The sequence below is a fragment of the Megalobrama amblycephala genome, linkage group LG8, assembly GCF_018812025.1.
Source record: "Megalobrama amblycephala isolate DHTTF-2021 linkage group LG8, ASM1881202v1, whole genome shotgun sequence".
Taxonomy (NCBI): Eukaryota; Metazoa; Chordata; class Actinopteri; order Cypriniformes; family Xenocyprididae; genus Megalobrama; species Megalobrama amblycephala.
Window position 1 is genome coordinate 13,169,951 of NC_063051.1, and position 20,706 is coordinate 13,190,656.

General features: G+C 35.1%; 3 protein-coding genes across 4 annotated transcripts; 1 reads left to right on the forward strand and 2 right to left on the reverse strand.

The window, feature by feature from the left end:
- Positions 1 to 610: 610 nt before the first annotated feature.
- eefsec (eukaryotic elongation factor, selenocysteine-tRNA-specific) lies at positions 611 to 9,104 on the reverse strand. Its single transcript, XM_048199453.1, is given in 8 exon segments — positions 611 to 1,024; positions 1,883 to 2,039; positions 2,393 to 3,022; positions 3,354 to 3,518; positions 5,387 to 5,483; positions 5,702 to 5,909; positions 8,528 to 8,755; positions 8,758 to 9,104. Coding segments are annotated over 8 exon segments (1,734 nt in total). The 5' UTR covers positions 8,825 to 9,104; the 3' UTR covers positions 611 to 842.
- Positions 9,105 to 9,403: 299 nt separating this feature from the next.
- ruvbl1 (RuvB-like AAA ATPase 1) lies at positions 9,404 to 15,875 on the forward strand. The gene is made up of 11 exons (XM_048199454.1): positions 9,404 to 9,693; positions 10,040 to 10,126; positions 10,211 to 10,343; positions 11,422 to 11,573; positions 11,678 to 11,767; positions 12,805 to 12,954; positions 13,031 to 13,094; positions 13,192 to 13,390; positions 14,930 to 15,032; positions 15,112 to 15,203; positions 15,366 to 15,875. Exons 1-11 carry the CDS (start codon positions 9,553 to 9,555, stop codon positions 15,523 to 15,525), a joined length of 1,371 nt encoding a protein of 456 aa, XP_048055411.1. The 5' UTR covers positions 9,404 to 9,552; the 3' UTR covers positions 15,526 to 15,875.
- On the reverse strand, positions 15,876 to 19,977 carry mustn1a (musculoskeletal, embryonic nuclear protein 1a). Of its 2 annotated transcripts, none has more exons than XM_048199457.1 (3): positions 19,818 to 19,977; positions 19,619 to 19,742; positions 15,876 to 16,466 (listed from the first exon to the last, which is right to left on the reverse strand). In XM_048199457.1, exons 1-3 carry the CDS (start codon positions 19,824 to 19,826, stop codon positions 16,378 to 16,380), a joined length of 222 nt encoding a protein of 73 aa, XP_048055414.1. In that variant the 5' UTR covers positions 19,827 to 19,977; the 3' UTR covers positions 15,876 to 16,377. The 2 variants fall into 2 exon arrangements, with proteins under 2 accessions (XP_048055414.1, XP_048055415.1); XM_048199458.1 differs by having other exon boundaries at positions 19,619 to 19,739; positions 19,818 to 19,954.
- Between the last annotated feature and the right edge of the window lie 729 nt (positions 19,978 to 20,706).

Below are 20,706 nucleotides of genomic sequence, written 5' to 3' on the forward strand. Positions count from 1 at the left end.
GAATGAAAGTGATAGGCAGTTACCTATACATACACAAATATACAAAAGTCCAGTTATTGGCAATTATAATGAATAACAAATAAAGGCTCTGTGCTTATCTGGAATGTCAGGTACAAACAGGGAAGTATATCAACACAGATGGCATTTAATATTTTAGTACAGCTGCTTTTTGTATACTCGCAAATTAAGAATGAATTTGACTACAGATTCCCCCAAGTTGCCACAACGTAACTGGAATATATGCAAATCTGTGAAGCAAATCAGTAAACAATGAAAAGGCTTATTGTGGTCTATAAAAGGTTATAGTTGTTTTTTAAATTTATGTTTCTTTTTTTTACACAAGCAAGACAACATGCATAAACAAACATAAACAGTGGAAATGAAAAGTGGATATTTATACATCTAGAGTAACTAAAGATGGGGTCTGTGGAAACATATTTTGCACATTTGCCAACAGACATATTTGCCTATATTCACAATGCTTACTGCCCTAAAGCAATGTCCCAAACACTCTTACTACACAAAACACAAAGACGCACAAACACTTTCTACACACACTTGCAAACAAAATGTAAAATCACACAAAAAAAGTACACTGCAACTAGAGCAGTTTAGCTAATAGTTGTTTTATTAGCAGTCATATAACAGCACTTATTAGTAAGGGAATGATGTGTCTTGAAGGAATATTCTATGTTTTCATTTTATTTATTTTTATTATTCCATATTTAAAGGAATAATAAAAATGCAAAGTAACAGAATAGAAACTTTGCACACAAGACTTTAGCAGTGTCTGTTATTCCTGTCCGTCTTTCAGCTCTTATCAGGAATGATCAGACTGAGGGTCAGGACTGCACCATCTTTTTGTGGGGATCATATATATAGCGTTTGAAGTTCAAGTGTATGGTAACTGGCTGAGCGTCGGCCTTGGTTTCCTCAGATTTGGAGGATTCATTTTTGGCCCCACCCTTCCCCTTCTTCTTAGAGGAAGAGGACAGAAGCTGCTTGGTTTCTTCTTTCAGCCCCTCTAACAGAAGAGAAAGAAAGCACAGGCATTCATGGACAAGGGGCATACAAAGACACTAGACAGAATATATCCCTCTTGTTTTTGTTGGATACATTGATCATATGATCTTTTATGTTTTAACAGAAATTAACTGCTGCATTGATCAAAATTTAATGGAAAAAAATACTTCTAGATTAACTTATGTCAGTGTTATTTTAGTTTTATTAATAAAAATGAATAATATTGTGTTTTTGTCATTATATTTTTTTATATAATTATTGCTATTTAGGTTTAATTTATTTTTAATTCATTTTCATTTTTATTTATTTCCAGTATAAATTATAATTTCGTTTAGCTTGAGTTTTTCAATTAATATTTATACTTTATTTTATTTCAGCTTTATTTCAACTGACTTGTATACTTTTTTTTCCAAACTAGACTAAAAAATGTGAGGTAACATACAAAGAGGAGGTGTCCTTTCCAGTGTGGTTATGGATACATTCATTCCACTTAATTTCATTGGGCCTGAAGAGAGGTGTGTGCTGTAGTGTGTGTGTGTGTGTGTGTGTGTGTGTGTGTGTGTGTGTGTGTGTGTGTGTGTGTGTGTATATATATATATATATATATATATATATATATATATATATATATATATATATATCCGTGTGGCTGAGGTCTACCTACACAAGAGAGCCTTGAGGGTCAGGAAAAGGATGTGAGTTTTTTTTTTTGCACGTATACTTAAGATACAGCGTGCATTTTTGCTGTGTGTAACTTTATATGAGAGCAGCTTTTATGTATATGCTGAATGAATGAGCACATGGATGTAAAAATAAGTTAAAAAAAATAGTAAATGAGACTGTATTTGTCTTTGCTTACCTGGTATTCTGATTTTGATCTTGCCGCTCTGGCCGAAGCCACCTTCAATGGACCCTGTTTCTCCCGTCGACAGTGTAACTTTTAAACCCACAAACAGCTGAAGGTTCGTCTCCTTCTTAAACAGGTTCCGACCAATCACAGTGTAGTCATCTGTCACCTGACCAAAGATTAAAAAATTGGACAAAACCGATTAGCTACAGACAGAGTACAAGAGATGTTCAAAAGACAGTAAAACTGTCAAATAAATTAATCAAATTAGTAAGAATTGTGTAGGGGAAAAAAATAAACAAAATATGACACTGGATATATTGAAATAAATTATACACTTAAACATATATATCATGTACATTACCATTCAAAAGTCGGGGGTTGGTAAAGATTTGTAATATTTTGAAAGTAGTCTCTTAAGCTCACCAAACAAACAAAAACTTACTGACCCCAAGCCTTTGAACAGTAGTATGTGTATTTTTTTTATTTATTCATTATCAATATATAAATATTTGCAGTTACCCGCTCCACTGCTCCTTCTTTCTGCTTGTCTTTGCTGATTTTGAGTCGAGGAAGTGTTGTCTCTGTGTAGTTTTTGTCTTCAAACCCTTCCAGAAGCTTCCCATGAAAGGCAAGCCTGCATGCATTACCATGGATATCTGAGTCCAGTCGTGACCCAATCACTAAGCAAAGTGGTGGACACGTGACCGGTCGTTCAAACTCAAGTAAAGCCCATTGCTGTGGTTCCCCTCTCCCGCCTTCTGCCTGAATAGTCAAATACTCATCCAGGTGGTGAAACTCCCAATCAAATGAGAAAGAACTTGCACTTTGCTCTTGAGAGGTGGGGCTACAGTCTCCATTTGCTTTGCCAGGAAGCACTCGATTGAAGAATGAGATACGGGACATAACGGTTTCATGTCCAACGGTGATGTGAAACTTTGCACGGCTGCTAAGTGCTCCGCGATAGTACTCAATCTTTTGGACAGATATAATAGCAGCGTAAAGAGTCTGCAATGAACCTGGTGTGCAAACCACACCCCGTTCTAACAGTTTCGGGTCAAACTGTGTCACACACACGCCAACCCGATCCCCTTGCATAGCACTAGGAACTGGCTTACGAAACATCTGCACAGATTTGACCTTGCGAGTTACCTAAGGAATAAAAAAATAAAAAAATTAAGTAAGAAGCTGATCATGTCAACACAAAATGTTGCAAAAGCCTGACTTATTTAAATCAAAAATAAAGTGAAAACAGTAACATTGTGAAATGTGTTTTCTATTGTAATATATTTTAAAATGTCATTTATTCCTGTGATGGCAAAGCTGAATTTTCAGCATCATTAGTCCTGTCTTCAGTGTCACATGATCCTTCAGAAATCATTCTAATTTGCTGATTTGGTGCTTAAGCAGCATTTCTTATTATTATCAATGTTGAAAATGGTTGTGCTTATAAAAACTATGTAGTGTATGTATCGATCAGTACCTTTAACGCCGGTATCTCCACAGTATCATTGACACTGAGCGACCCTTGTAGGATGGTGCCAGTAATGACTGTTCCCTGGCCACGGATGGAGAAGCAGTGATCTACAGCCATGAGAAGAGAACCTGACGGATCTCTACGAGGAAGGAAGGCCTGGGCCTTCAATAACTGAGCACATAGTAAGAGACAACCTCAGAAATATGGTCCATAACTTTCAAAATACAGTAATAACAAAAAGTTTAAATCTCCCTTTAGCTACAGTATAAAGACAACATCCAAGCTAGTATAAACTAGTTTGTGCTAAACCTGTTCTCTGTTATCCAGCATGATTTGACAATGTTACAAAAAAAAAAAAAAATCTAGCATGCATCAATGGAAAAAAGGAAATCTGATCTTTTGTAGGTAGTTAACACAGTCAGTGTTACAAATTTGCATAAATTTGATTTAGTGTCCTATATATATATATATATCTTAAAGGGTTTTTAACTTCTTTTACATCATAACTATTCTTTATTTAGGTATTTTATTTTATATATATAAAAAATGAGGGCTGTCAAAATTAACGCATGCAAATAATTTTTTTCAGTTGTACGCGTTAAAAATATTTAATTCAGCATCAGTTTTTTTCCTTAATCCTTTGGCTAGTATTACCTTATATGATCACGCTCTTATTCATGCAAATGCTTTTAAACCATTCATGCGCGAGAAGACAAAAGAGAACACGCTGTCTGCTAATGTCGACACACGAGACTTGTGTGCACAGAAAGGCGCGTGCCAGTATCGAGTTCTCTTTCGTGCTTGAACACACAGAATTTTGCCTAAATGCCTGTTTTGTTGAGTATTCTCATATATATCATGCCAAGCGAGATATTTTATTTAACAGAAGTCGCCTACATCGAACGGACAGTTTGGACTACATCCCTCTACTTCCTTCTTTAATGACGTCACTAAAACAGTTTTTTGACTAACCTCCGCCCACAGGAATACACAAGAGTTGCGTTTGTAGAGTGTGTTTGTCGCCATGTCGTCGAAACGCTGTTATTTTCATCCCGCAGTCCAATCACCGGGTCTGATTCCGGCTCAAATTGATAGGGTAAAATTAAAGACATGTTTACAATAACACTGAGCGCGTGCATCTCCATGTTATGGTAAGAGGCATGACCTTTCCGGGCAAGGTTCGCTAAGCTGCTGTCGAATCACAACACAGGAACCGCTGGCACAATCAGAACTCGTTACGTATTTCTGAAGGAGGGACTTCATAGAACAAGGAAGTCATCAGCCCGTTTTTATGACAGTGGAAACAGCGGTATACAGATAAGTAAATTATGTGAAAAATACTGTGTTTTTTTTACACGCGAAACATGAACACATGTTATATTGCACACTATAAACACAATCAAAGCTTCAAAAAACCACGAAAAACGGGACCTTTAATAAAAGAACAAAAGTAATATAGAAAACCACTCACTGCTTGACTTGACTAAAACTTGACTTGACAAAAACTTATGTAGCTTTACTAAGGATTAAACTATATTTAATTTATAATTAATGCAGAGCAGATTTTTTAACTTTATTCAATTTCTGTATAATTAGGGCACAGGTTAACTGATATTTATTATAATGGATTTATGTGACGATTGTTTTAAGTTCACTTAAATTAAAAGTTGCTATTTTTTTAAAAGCCTAATAAATGTTAGTTTTTAATTATACTGTAATGCTGAATTGTTATAATTAATGTTTAAAATTTAAAAAGAAAATCAATATAATTGAGACATCATCAGCAGTATTAGTATCAGTGATACTGGCCTTCATTCATAAAAAAATGCCATTAATTTTTTTTAAAATATACTGTCTTTATATTATTTCTAAGTTAATTTGGAGATTAACTCTGAAATTATTACATTATAAAAATATATGTTTTTGAATCAAAATTAATCACAGGAGAAATGTTAATTAGTTGTTGTTGTATTGTTTTGTTTTTACAGCACTAAAAAATTTTAAAGTAGTCTCCGACTACAGCACACCCACTAACTCACATCTATGAGTTCAGTTATCCCTTGTGGCTCGTCTGTATCCGGGGCCTCAGGACCACCTGGCTTTGCTGCCACAGCAATAATAGGGCATCCTTTAAATCTGACAAGCAAAAAATAAATCAAGCCAATTCAATTTTATTTGTATAGCACTTTTTAACAATACACATCATTTTTAAAGCAGCTTTTCAGAAAATCATGATGCTAATGTTTATAATTTCTTAATATCTCCATGCCTTATAGTTGCATTTAGCAGTATAAAGCTGGCAATATGTATTATATTTAGAATATATAGTGAAACGTGTGCTTGACAATGTCTACCTTGTGTTCTCAAGAGTTTTGTGCATCCTCTTGGTCATTTTGTCAATAGCCGCCTGTTTTTTGTCACTAGGCAACAGGTCTGTTTTGTTGAGTATGACGATCATGCGGGAGCAGGTGAGCTGACCAATCAAAAGGCACTCTGCTGTTTGTGTCTGCATACCTTTCACAACGTCAACCACCAACATCATCAGATCAATGATCTGAGCACCTGAATGCAAGCACACAGATGAGAGACATATAAGTTCAACAATGACAAACAAAAGAGTAAAATCATCACTGCGAAACAGAAAAAAAGAGCAAAAATAAGAGAAGTAGGAGAACAGGCTATTGCCTTTCCTTTCCTTCTTTTTCTCTCCCTCTCTCTGGCACTCATTCTTTCCTGAGAGATCCCCTCTGGGGGAGAGAGGAAGTCAAGCTGGAGCCCCGAACAGCCCCCTTCCGCCTTAATCAACCACATGTGCCATAAATGCACACACATACACACACCAATGCCATCAATGCAATTACACTAGACATTCCCACTACACTTCAGTTTGTTTGGTCCCACAGGTTAACAAAAGCCCTCTAGACATTGTTTTTTCACATAATATATTTCTTCATAAATCCCTCTTTTATAAAACCTACGAGATTGTGTATGCAAGAAAACAAGTCATGTGAGCTACTTTTTTTTCCTGTATAGAGGAATATCAAAAGCATGTGTTATAACCATAACTACCTATGTTAGCAAATAGATGCGATTGTATTAAAGGCACTTAATTCTGTTGTATAATTCGGAAATGCATTAAATGACAGAATCTGATCATGATCACAAAAATTATGTTTTTTTGTAAAAGGTGTGAACATGCTAAATGGATTTTATTTAATCTATGCAGATATCTCTTATCTTATGGTAACATCACAAGTCTGTCATTAAATGTAGATTTGTCTTTTGATATGTTTTAATCCTATAATATGGTACCATACAATGGCACATGGTACACAATCTACTACACGCTTTCTGCACTCTAATTGATAGTTCATAATTTTTAATCAAGTAAAATGCCTTTTAGTATAATTCTAAAAATGTCCATGTCATGGTACATGTCTTTTTGGTGTGAATTCTTTAACGATTTTTACAATTTTTACATAGTAAATATAAGAATAACTGTCAGATTGTTATTAATATTTCAAGACAGACATTTACTGGACTAAAGCAACTTAGTTTTACTTGATTATTCATACATATATTACATATATTAAATCCTGTTAAAATGTAAGAATCAAATATGAAACAACAGGTTTTTAAGGAACATTTATTTATCTCTTAATCATCATTGTACTGGATTGCATTATATGTTTGCTCCCCACAATTAAAACCAAAGAGCTTTGATCATAGCATTAAATATCATCTGACTAAGGATTTGAGGATTCAATCCTATTTATTTACATTACAAGCTACCAGCATTTCTTCTTACATATAAATCTTTACATATACAGTACAGTCCAAAAGTTTGGAACCACTAAGATTTTTAATGTTTTTAAAATAAGTTTCGTCTGCTCACCAAGGCTACATTTATTTAATTAAAAATACAGTAAAAACAGTAATATTGTGAAATATTATTACAATTTAAAATAACTGTTTTCTATTTGAATATATTTCACAAAGTAATTTATTCCCGTGATGGCAAAGCTGAATTTTCAGCATCATTACTCCAGTCTTCAGTGTCACATGATCCTTCAGAAATCATTCTAATATGCTGATCTGCTGCTCAAGAAACATTTAATGTGTACAATTGTACAAAATATTTGTGTACAATATTTTTTTTCAGGATTATTTGACGAATAGAAAGTTCAAAAGAACAGTGTTTATCTGAAATCTAATCTTTTGTAACATTATAAATGTCTTTACTTTTTTTTTCAAAAAAATAAAAATAAAAATTCTTACTGACCCCAAACTTTTGAACGGTAGTGTATAATGCTACAGAAGCTTTGTATTTCAGATAAATGCTGTTCTTTTGAACTTTCTATTCATCAAGGAATAATGAAAAAAAAAAAGTACACAACTGTTTTCAACATTGAAAATAATCATAAATGTTTATTGAGCAGCAAATCAGCATATTAGAATGATTTCTGAAGGATCATGAGACACTGAAGACTGGAGTAACAATGCTGAAAAATCAGCTTTGCATCACAGGAATAAATTACTTATAAATTGTAATAATATTTCACAATATTACTGTTTTTTACTGTATTTTTAATTAAATAAATGTAGCCTTGGTGAGCAGACGAAACCTCTTTTAAAAACATTAAAAATCTTAGTGGTTCCAAACTTTTGGACTGTACTGTAAATAAGAACATTGCACCAATTTACATATTTTTGCTCAGTTTGGGCCTCATCCTGGTCAAGTATGAACTCCATATTCTCACTATATCATATTATATGAGCCATAAAAGCCTTAAGTATCAAATATGATACACAACATATTTGGTTCTTTTATATTTTTTTCTAAAGGTTCAATAAACTGTTTGATTTAAAATAGATTTTACTGAATATTATTATTTGTCAGTCTTTACAGGGTTAATATGATCTCTTCAAATACACACACACCACCTACTGATCAAAAGTTGTAGTGCTGGACCAAAATGGCCTGACACAGGTTACTTCTCTTCTACTACTTATAGTCATACTAGAAATTAAAAGACGTGTGGTGCATTGCTTTGTTTTACATACTCCATGAATTACATATTGATCCAGGCATACTTGTAAAACATGCAGTCTGGTATTGTGGATTTAATTGGTGTAACCATTACCCAACTAATATAAACCAAGTGTTTTTATGCACTTACCCCCGATGATAGTGCGTATGAGGGAGGCATGTCCCGGGCAGTCCACCAGTGTGAACTGCAGGCTGTCGTACTGTCTGTCCCCGCAGGACTCTCTCAGGTGCTCCGGTAAGGGCACCGTAAACGCACTAAAGCCAAGATCCAGCGTGATGCCCCGCTCTTTGGACTGGGGGTTCTTGTCAAAGGCTGCGGTGGATGCGGTGCTGCTCAGCGCCCGGGCGAGAGACGTTTTCCGCTGTCCACATGGCCGAGGACACCCACGTTAAAGTTCAGCGTTTTAGGAAGACTAGAATCTGCCATCACTGGAATAGTTGGTTACAGACTCAGTGCGCAGACTTTGAACTGCTGACAGCAGCGCTGTTGGTTCAACCTAACCAGCTCAATATTAAACTGTCAGTTAACCAAATGTATCTAATGTGGTGGAATTTAATAATATTCACTAATTAGTTCTGATATGAGAGATTAAATTTCATGCTAAATGTCTCTGCTCTTACTGCATTCTGCAAACTTTTCTGCAATTTGACAGTTCCTGTGCTACCAAAAAACAATCCCTGACAAAACAGCTCAATTCATGTGTTCCTTTTCACAGCATTAGTTTTTAGAAAATAAACCTCATGGATCAAATCATTTATAAACTAATAAAAACATTTCAATTTTTTACATCATGTTTAATACATAATTAGGAGTTTATTTACAATTCATACAGAAAAAGAGATTTGTGGAACCTACGGAGGTTATCTTTGTTCTAGTACGACATTTCAAATAGAGCACAAATGGAAAATAGGGGCGTATTCGCAATGATTATACAGACAATAGCGGCATCCAATGATTAAACAGAGATTCTACACATTGACCAATCAATACAAAGAACGACTAAAAACCGTTTCGAGGGCGGTACTTCCTCAAATCGCCTTGGTTACCCACATGGAAACGCGGGTCTCTTGTGTTTGATTTCAACGGCCTTTCATGAGATAGGCTTGAGATTGTTTTACTTACGTTTTAGAGCGTTTAATTAACTAATAAGAAACATGAAGATCGAAGAGGTGAAAAGCACAACCAAGACGCAGCGCATCGCATCTCACAGCCACGTGAAGGGTCTCGGGCTGGATGAGGCCGGTAATGCTAAACAGTCCGCGTCCGGACTAGTGGGACAGGAGACAGCTAGAGAGGTAGAGATCAGTTTTGTATTTGGGGAGTCAGTAAATTTGATTACGCTGAATAATGAATTTAATCATTTGTATTTAACTGATTATTTGCAAAGAACGAATATCTAATTAATTGTATGCGTCAGAAGCAATATAAAAGTGCATATGCATATTTCACATTCACTAAGAGTATACTGTTGTGATCATAACAGATCCTGGAGATTATTTAATATTTGTAACAATTTCTGGCCAATTTCCTGCCATTCAGCCATTCAGCCACTTGACATTAATCATTAATAAAGAACAACCTGTGTAGCTGTAAAGTGTGTTTATTATTTAAAAAAAATGTCAATTCTTATCTTTTTATTAGGCTTGTGGCATCATCGTAGAGCTGATTCGTTGCAAAAAGATGGCTGGCAGAGCTATTTTACTGGCTGGACCCCCTGGAACAGGAAAGGTAAGGACTGAGAGCTTTTTGTAAATAGTTTCACAATATATAATAATTCACAATTCATAATAATTTTATTTCTGTACCCCACAGACTGCTCTAGCATTGGCCATGGCACAGGAACTGGGAAATAAAGTTCCCTTCTGTCCTATGGTGGGCAGTGAAGTATATTCATCCGAAATCAAGAAGACTGAAGTGCTGATGGAGAACTTCAGAAGAGCCATAGGTGAGCTCTCGTGCGAAGAACTCATATTTGTCTGCTTCAGTTGTGGACAATATACTTGTGTACCATAACCTCTAAAAACATATAATACATTTATGAATTAACTTATTATTTATGTAATATTTCATTATTAATATAATATATTTATTTTAAGTGGCACTTTTAGTAATAAAGGTAAAATGTGATTTAAATAAAAGCATGAAAACACACACTCAAATACTTTTTAACTTGTTCTTGTACTAGTTAGTAACTCCTCACACACACTAGCTACGTTTCCATGCAAAGTTGCAAATTTAACTTGTACGCAAAATTGGAATATCGTATAAAACGTTTGCGAATAAAGCATTGATTCCATCCCATGTGTTCAAGAGAACAAAATCCTCACTTCCTGGGAAACTGGCACAAAATATCTGTAAAAAAAAAAAAAAAAAAAAAAAAAGGAAGTTGAAGCCACTGTGGCTTTTTTATCCTACATCATAAATGACTTGCGTCTCAGACTGATCCGCAGGTTAGTCCAGTTATCTGATCACATCCTCTGCTGAGGCAAAGTCACATGAGTTTTTTTGTTGTTGTTGCTTATCGAGGGATTTATTCGGTAAATGTGTTTCTATCGTAGTTTACGCGCATGTCTTCTTATCAAATAAAATTATCCAACTCAATTGCGCTTATACGTTTTTATGCATTTTTATAATGTATTATGCGTATCTTGGCATTTCCATCCAGTGTTTGTTTGTTTTTTTTTCTTCTTCTTTTTAATGCGATATCCCAAAATTTGCATAAAAATAGATGGATTGAAATAATGACTACTGTAGTCTGATATTAGACTGCCAGTATGCATCTGGAACAATGTGGTCTGTGTAATCAAGTGAGATATGCATGCATGCACACATTATTACAGTGTTGACAGAAATATACTGGCATGGGGAGTTGAATACACACAAGTGAATAGACTCACAGGTATTATATATATATATATATATATATATATATATATATATATATATATATATATATATATATATATATATATGATTTCTGTAGTTTTTTTTTTCTAAAATACTTGTTTTGTTTGTGCATGCAGGTCTGCGTATCAAGGAGACTAAAGAGGTGTATGAGGGAGAGGTCACTGAACTGACTCCCTGTGAGACGGAGAACCCAATGGGAGGCTATGGCAAAACTATCAGTCATGTCATTATCGGTTTGAAGACGGCAAAGGGCACCAAACAGTTGAAGGTAAGGAAGTGAAAGCGTTCTGCTTTTTAGCATATTTGGAAACCGATTTTATGTCTGTTTAAAGTTATAAGTCATATCTCATAGCATTTGATATGCTCATGCAGCTGGATCCCAGTATCTATGAAAGTCTGCAGAAGGAGAGAGTGGAGGTCGGTGATGTTATCTACATCGAGGCTAACAGTGGGGCAGTCAAGGTATGGACGGATTTGCTTAACCATTCTCTCTCCTGCCTATATTTGAGGTTGGCATGTTGAAGTAATCTTTTGTCAGTGCAGGTGGGCAGGTAGTCTGGCAGCGGTATAAAGGACAAGATTGTCTTTCATATTTCTGAAAGAAAATAATACTTTTATTCAGCAAGGAAGGATGCATTAAATTGATCAAAAAAAGTGACAGTAAGGATATTTATAATGTTACAAAAAATCCTTTACATATAAATGCTGTTCTGTTAAACTATCTATTAACCAAAGATTCCTTTAAAAATAAAAAAATAAAAAAATGCAGTTTCCACAAAAATATTAAACAGCACAACCATTTGCAAATAATAATCAGAAATGTTTCTTGAGCACCAAATCAGCATATTACAATGATTTCTGAAGGATCATGTGACAATGAAGACTGGAGTAATTGCTGCTGAAAATTCAGCTTTGCCATCACAGGAATAAAATACATTATAAAATGTATTAAAATAGAAAAGCTATTTTATTTTATAATAATATTTCATAAATTTTCAGTATTTTGATCAAATAATTGCAGCATTGGTGAGCAATAATATTTAAGTTGAGGGGCCAATTCTCACTATTAACTAGTTGCTTATTAGCATGCATATTACTAGGCTATTGTCTGTTTATTAGTACTTATAAAGCACATATTAATGCTTTATTCTATATCCCTTAATCCTAACTCATACCTAAACAACTACCTTACTAACTATTAATAAAGAGTAATTAGGAGTTTGAGGCAAAATTGTAGTTAATAGTGAGAATTAGATTTTAAACTAAAGTGTGACCTGGTGAGCATGAGAGATTTCTTTCAAAAACCTCAAAATCTTACTGACCTCAAACACTGCTTAAATGGTATTGTACACATTTATAGTTTTTAAATGAAATCCCACATCACATGAAGTGCAATAAACTTCCCTTGTAAATACATTGAGCTATTTTAATGGTCCAAACATCTCTCAAGACTCTTATTGAGTTCATTCAAAATCATTCTTTCTGTTTTTGGTTTGCAGAGGCAGGGACGATGTGATACATTTGCAACAGAGTTCGATTTGGAGGCGGAAGAGTATGTACCGCTACCGAAAGGCGATGTTCACAAGAAGAAAGAGATTATTCAGGATGTTACACTTCATGACCTTGATGTTGCTAATGCAAGACCTCAGGTATGTGCACACAAACATCATGCTTTTCAAGTGGATCTCCATAACAGTAATAATATGAGTGTACTGCGTTTTCTAGGGCGGACAGGACATACTCTCTATGATGGGTCAACTGATGAAACCCAAAAAGACGGAAATCACTGGTAACATGGTTAATATTTTATATACTGATAATCCTGACAGGATTTTTAATAAGGCCATGTTTAACCATTTCTCTGTGTTTGTGTATTCTGTATACAGATAAACTGCGAGCGGAGATCAATAAGGTTGTGAACAAATACATTGAACAGGGTGTGGCAGAGCTGGTTCCTGGTGTTTTGTTTATTGATGAAGTTCACATGCTGGACATCGAGTGTTTTACCTACCTGCACCGAGCACTGGAGAGCTCCATCGCTCCCATCGTAGTGTTTGCATCCAATCGAGGAAACTGCCTTATCAGGTGTGTTTTTGATGGGAAACATGGGTTATATTTAAAGTAAATTAGCTTCGTCACAATTTTGTACAATTGTAGGATTCTTATGTAACACGTTTACAACAAAGTTCACTTAGTTAAAGTACCCAATTATGCTTTTTCAAATACAAAAGTGATGCCACTGTTTGTATAAAATGCTGAGGAAGAGCTAAAATTCAAATATGGTAATAGGCGCTTCGTTTCTGACATTCTGTAACGGTAGACCAATCACAACATACTGAGCCATCTGACCAATTAGGGTAGAGTAGGCTCGCAGAAAGGAGGGGTTTAGAGAGACGGAATCTTCAAACTAACTTTTTTTCAGACTCTTTGAGAAATGAGGTGATGTACAATGTAAAATAGTATAATATGGGCACTTTAACATAAAATACTTTAAAGGGATAGTTCACCCAAAAATGAAAATTTGATGTTTATCTGCTTACCCCCAGCGCATACAAGATGTAGGTGACTTTGTTTCTTCAGTCGAACACAAATGATGATTTTTAACTGCAACCGTTGCCGTCTGTCAGTCTTATAATAACAGTGGACGGGAACTCAAACAATAAGAGTCTAAAACACTTCCATAGACAAATCCAAATTAAACCCTGCGGCTCATGACGACACATTGATGTCCTAAGACACGAAATGATCGGTTTGTGCGAGAAACCGAACAGTATTTATATCATTTTTTTACCTCTAATACACCATAATGTCCAACTGCGTTCAGGGTTCGTTTAGTGTGGTCTGATCGTGCTCTGACAAAACCGATCGTTTCGTCTCTTAGGACATAAATGTGTCATCTCGAGTTAAAAATCATCATTTGTGTTCGACTGAAGAAACAAAGTCACCTACATCTTGGATGCGCTGGGGTAAGCAGATAAACATCAAATTTTCATTTTTGGGTGAACTATCCCTTTAACTTAATAAACACAGCAATTATGAATTATTTAGTTTTAGGTTAATGTATATTTTCTAACGCTTTAGTTAACATTAGTTTATGCATTAACTAATATTAACTATCAATAAACAATACATTGGTTACAGTATATGTATTCATCTTTATAAATGCTAGTTAATAAAAAATACTGTTCATGTTAGCTCAGGTCTGTTAAATACAGAACAAATTTGAATAAAATATTAGTCAGTGTTGAAATTAACAAACTAAAATGCTTTAGGAGTTTTTTTTTTTTTACTTTATGTCAACAAATGGAAACTTATTGTTAAATTATTGTTCATTGTTAATCTTCATTCCGAATACATCAATGTTAACTTATACAACTCGTTAAAAATATATTACTTTATGTAGATATAAATAGAGATTAATGAATATTGTTCATTGTTAGTTTATCATATTCATATCGAATGCATTAACTAATGTTAACGATCTTGTGCATATCTGAAATATATTTGAATAAACCTAACAGTTTTGGAATGAATTTGATTTGCAGTTTGCTGTGACCAACTGTTTGAATGATTCATTTGATTGGTTGAGGAGTTAATTTACAGAGATGCACAATTATGTTTTAGGGGGACAGAGGACATCAGCTCTCCTCATGGAATTCCGCTGGATCTGCTGGATCGAGTCATGATTATCAGAACTATGCTGTACACTCCTCAAGAGATGAAACAGGTGTGCATAATTATTTTTTGTCAAAACAAGCTCCTTAAAAATTCACTCTAACTAAACATTAACTTGCATGTTTCTAAAGATCATAAAGATCCGAGCTCAGACAGAGGGCCTCAACATCAGCGAGGAGGCTTTATCTCACCTCGGAGAGATCGGTACCAAGACTACACTCAGGTAATACTTGTTACTACTTATAACATCCCAACATATGCTACTGATTTAGATTAGACTGAACTGTCATATGTATTTCTGTCTTGCTACCTGCATTCTCACTCATATAATTAATGCAATTTGGTTATGTAATGTTGGCTAACGTGTGTCTTTGTGTAAATGCAGATATGCTATACAGCTGCTGACACCTGCCAATCTGTTGGCTCGAGTTCATGGAAGGGAAGTAGTCGATAAAGAACATGTGGAAGAAATTAATGAACTCTTCTATGATGCTAAGTCCTCTGCAAAGATTCTACAAGATCAGCACACCAAGTTTATGAAATAACTCTTTTGCTTTCTCTGTATGCCCTGCTATAGTTTGGTTTACTGGTTGATTAGTTCACATTTGTCATGACATTATAACAGTATGACAGCAGTACCGAGCCAACCCAACAGCAATTCATGGCTACTGCATTGTTTTATCTAATTGAGTCAGTTGCTGTTACTCGCAAATGTTAAATAAGAACAGGAAAGAAAACAGACTCTTTGTTAATAACATGCTTTCAACCTGATTTCTTTGGTTTTATCCCCCACTCCTGTAGGATAAGTTCTCCATTGTCCTTGTCTGCTGTCCTTTGTTTTTTTTGTTTTGTTTTGAAAATAAATCTTTTTTTTGATAGTAATGTGAAATATAAATGGGATTGAACTGTTTTATTTTGAGAAATATTTCGTTTCCACACAAAATTAAATATTCAACTTCTTTTCAATACAAAACTAAACCAACAAACAATTCTTTTAACCAAAAAAAAAAAAAAAAAAGGCAGTATTCTGGTGTCTGAATCCATATAGATAAAAGTAGCATTCAAGGATATTTGTCAAAAAGTACTACTCAGTTTTATTTGTTTAAAGCCTTTTTTTTTTAATTAGGGGAAAAAATGATTGGAGAAAAACAGTGAAAAATACATTTTAATGTTGTTCTTAAGATAAGGCTTTGCATTCAGCCTCAAAAACTGTTAATATTGTTTAGCGGTTGTGACGCAACTAACCACGTGTTACTCGGTGATTCTTGTACTGTGTTCAAATAAAAACTACTGCGTTATTTTCAATGTTAATGCTTTAGATACATTTAGAAATGCACCTTACATGTTTTTGTCTGTAAGATTCAGTGAAACAAAGTTGAGTGTATGGTTCCACAGTGTTACTTTCCCCTGCTGGGTTTGTTAAAGGCAGTCTCAGATCCGGAGCGAACTTTGCTGAAGACAGATGGCGCGACCTTCCCGGCTCGTTCTAACGGCAGAAACAAAGAGATTCAGAATACACAATAATACAACATCCTACACATTTGAATTTCAGTTACCTCAATACAAAGCGCTCAATTTATTAAAAATATACATGTTTGAACTGAGAAAGCACAAACCAAATTTGAACTAATAGCTAAGAAGTTAATAAAACAGCTAAATGTATAGCCTACTGTAAAATACACATTTTACATGTAAAGAATCAAAGTGTTTAATAATGGTATACACAATCTTTGGTAATTCTTTACAATAATGTAGCATTTATTATAGTTCATGGTCATTTCAACATTTAATAATACATTATTAAAGGGATAGTTCACCCAAAATTGAAAATTCTGTCATTAATTACTCACCCTCATGTCGTTCCACTACCACAAGACCTTCATTCATCTTCGGAACAAAAATTAAGATATTTTTGATGAAATCCGATGGTTCAGTGAAGTCTGCATCGCCAACAATAACACTCCCTTTTTCAATACCCATAAAGCTACTAAAAACTTATTTAAACCATTCATGTGACTACAGTGGTTCAACTTTAATATTTTGAAGTGACGAGAATACTTTTTGTGCGCCAAAAATAACAAAATAGCGACAATATCTAGTGATGGGTGATTTCAAAACAATGCTTTACGAATCATTTGTTTCGAATCAGTGGTTCAGAGCGCCAAAATCCATTTCAGTAAATGAGGCTTTGTTATGTCATAAGAGTTTTAAAACTTCAAGTTCACGTGACTTTGGCAGTTTGATTTGCGCTCCGAACCACTGAACCGAAACAAATGATTCATAAAGCTTCGAAGCTTCATGAATCAGTGTTTTGAAATCGCCCATCACTAGATATTGTTGAATAAAATCGCTATTTTGTTATTTTTGGCGCACAAAAAGTATTCTAGTCGCTTTAGTCAAGTCAAGTCAAGTCAAGTCACCTTTATTTATATAGCACTTTTTACAATGCAGATTGTGTCAAATCAACTTTACATTGATAGCTGGTACATAATTTGGCTGCACAGCAGCTCTTAAATAATAGTGTCAATGCAGGCAGATCAGAAGCACTGTTGAATAAATGTCAAGAATACTATTGAATATCAAATGTCAAGTGTCCCCAACTAAGCAAGCCAAAGGCGACAGCGGCAAGGAACCCAAACTCCATCAGGTGACATCAAGTGGCAAACAAGTGGCAAATAGGTGTTAAAATGGAGAAAAAAAAAAACCTTGGGAGAAACCAGGCTTAGTCGGGGGGCTAGTTCTCCTCTGGCGAACAGTGCTTTGTTGCAATCAGGTTGCTATCATAAATCTGATAGGATCGCAACAATCAAAGTATTTATTTCAGTTCCATCCAGTTGAGGATCGTATTCATCACGCCGGTATGGACGGTCTGTTGAGGAACTGTGCTACTGGCTGTCGTGTCGATGAGGCCTTCACAACGGATGATCCAGTTGACTCGATCTCTGCTGATACTTCAGGGCTGCGTTATGGTCGTGTCAAGGCGCAGATCCTTGGTCTCAGCTGGATACGGCCCAGATCCGGGTCTTTATAATATTAAGGTTGAACCACTGTAGTCACATGAACTGTTTTAAATATGTTTTTAGTAGCTTTATGGACATTGAAAAAGGGAATGTTATTGTTGGCGATGCAGGCCTTACTGAGCCATCGGATTTTATCAAAAAATATCCTAAAGGATTAGACCACTTTCAAATAAAATTTTGCTGATAATTTACTCACCCCCATGTCATCCAAGATGTTCATCTTTCTTTCTTCCACTTTCTGTATTCTTCAAAGTGCTTACGCTGTATGTCCTACGCCTTCCCTATTCAACTTACGGAATGAACGCGGCGCCAGTTAAATTTTTTTCCATAAGTGGAATAGGAAAGGCGTAAGACATTCGGCGTAAGCTGTTTGAAGAATGCGGAAAGCGGAAGCACGTGCAAGGCAATAATATGTGTTTATAAAGCATATACAGTTGTATTTTTTTCGAAAATGACCGATCGTTTTGCTAGATAAAACCCTTATTCCTCATCTGGTATCCTTTAAAGCCCTTTTTTGTAAAGGGTGTGTGACTTAGTCTTTGCACGTTCTCGCTTTGTAGACACTGGATCTATACTTTCACCTACATCACAAGTGACCTTTCCAACGTGATTATGTCATGTGTGGCAGATCGCAGAGCTAGTGCAATACAAGCATTTGTGGTTAATAAGTATATCATTTTTAGAAACAAATTTTTTAGAAAATGATCGTTTTGCTAAATAAGACCCTTATTCCTTGAGTGGGATCGTGTATAGCACTTTGAAACTGTGCTGAAACTGTAATTTTGACCTTCAACCGTTTGGAGTCCATTGAAGTCCATTATAAGGAGAATAATCCTGGAATGTTTTCATCAAAAACCTTAATTTCTTTTCGACCGAAGAAAGAAAGACATGGACATCTTGGATGACATGGGGGAGAGTAAATTATCAGGAAAATTTTATTTAAAAGTAGACTAATCCTTTAATTTGTGTTCCGAAGATCAGCGAAGGTCTTACGGGTGTGGAATGACATGGGTGAGTAATTAATGACAGAAATTTCATTTTTGGGTGAACTAACCCTTTAAAATCAAAGTTGATAATACTATTTAATGAACCTGAGCTAGCATGAACTAACAGTTGTAATGTTATTAACTAATGTTAACAAATTTTTAATAAAAAATTGTAACAAATTTACTGCTTATTGTTAGTTAATGCATTAATAATGCATTGTAAAGTGTTACTCAATAATTTAAGTCTAATGTCATAACTTACTGGCAACATTTTCATATTCAAGGGAACATATTGAGAAATTGTTTCTACAATAGAGATTAATTAGCACATTGTAAAATGATATACAACTGGAAAAAGTTATAAAAGGCTAATAAAAATGCAATAAACATTTCATAACAAGAGTGACTAGGGGAGAGTCCTCTCTTTGTGTTTGTGTGTGTGCTCTGATTTCCTGCTATATATGGAGTGGAAACATTATAAAACCCAAACACACACACATACACATTTCTTCTTTTTCCTCTTGGCTCAGAATCAAAAAACAGGGACACTAGGATTCAAAGGCATTTCACACACAACCTTCCATCTGAGTTATTGCAGTTTCTGCAGATCTAACAGTTGCTGCTCGACTCACCGCATTCCTGCATCACCTCAAACGTCTTGCTCTTCACCTCTGTTCCAAATGCTAGTTTATCCCTGGCTCCAATCAAATCCTCTGCTTTCACCTCAGGCCTCTTAACTTCCTCTTCCTCACCCTGCTGAAGAGAAACAGAAAATTAATGACAAGCAAAACAATCTTTATTTCTTTTCTCAGTGTTTCTTCTTTCTCTTACTTGAGACATTGTGAACTCTCAAAATCAGTTGTGAAGTCCTAAAGTCTTGCTTAAGTTTCTCTGTTTTATACTTGTTGCATGTGCATTTATACCCACACACCCTTCCCTTGCCGAGTCCAATCCCAAATGGACCGTAATTCCTTTGGCCAAAGCATGAGTCACACTGTTCCTCCTCCCATTTAATCTCAGTCACTGTTCTTGTAGGATAAACACATGGTTATTTAAGGATGACATCTTCAGTACTTCAATTAGTTCCAGCAGCTCAGAAATGAAAACAGTTTATGGTTTGTGTCTTGAATCTGCTTTATTGCTCATGAGCTTCTAAATGAGTGCAAGAGTTTATTTGTACTCTGTTGTGTTTGTTGTTTTGGGGGGGTTGCTAAGTGCTTGTTTGTGAATGTTAATTTGTCTCTCTTGTGTATTTCATTGGAATTACACACTTTTTAAGAAGAGGTAATTAGGAAATACTTAATGCCCTGCCATTGTTAAAGGATTAGTCCACTTTTAAATACACTTTTCCTGATAAATTTACTCCCATGTCATCCAAGATGTTCATGTCTTTCTTTCGTCAGTCGAAAAGAAATGAAGGTTTTTGAGGAAAACATTCCAGGATTATTCTCCTTACAGTGGATTTCAATGGCTACCAACTGGTTGAAGGTCAAAATTACAGTTTCAGTGCAGCTTCAAGGGCTTTAAACGATACCAGATGAGGAATAAGGGTCTTAAAAATACAACCGTTTATGCTTTATAAACAAAATATCGCATTGAACGTACTTTCCGCTTCCGCATTCTTCATAACGCTTACGCTGAATGTCCTATGCCTTCCCTATTCAAGTTACGGAAAAAAACGAAACTGGCGCTGCGTTCGTTCCGAACATTCAGCGTAAGC

What these genes read in the sequence shown, in the direction of transcription:
- ruvbl1 (XM_048199454.1), top strand. Translation starts at nt 9,553, where the DNA reads ATGAAGATCGAAGAGGTGAAAAGCACAACCAAGACGCAGCGCATCGCA. An exon ending in GACAGGAGACAGCTAGAGAG is followed by an intron (nt 9,694 to 10,039) that starts GTAGAGATCAGT and finishes TCTTTTTATTAG; the next exon opens with GCTTGTGGCATCATCGTAGA. An exon ending in CGAGGAAACTGCCTTATCAG is followed by an intron (nt 13,391 to 14,929) that starts GTGTGTTTTTGA and finishes ATTATGTTTTAG; the next exon opens with GGGGACAGAGGACATCAGCT.
- mustn1a (XM_048199457.1), bottom strand. An exon ending in TGAGGTGATGCAGGAATGCG is followed by an intron (nt 16,467 to 19,618) that starts GTGAGTCGAGCA and finishes TTCTGCCGTTAG; the next exon opens with AACGAGCCGGGAAGGTCGCG.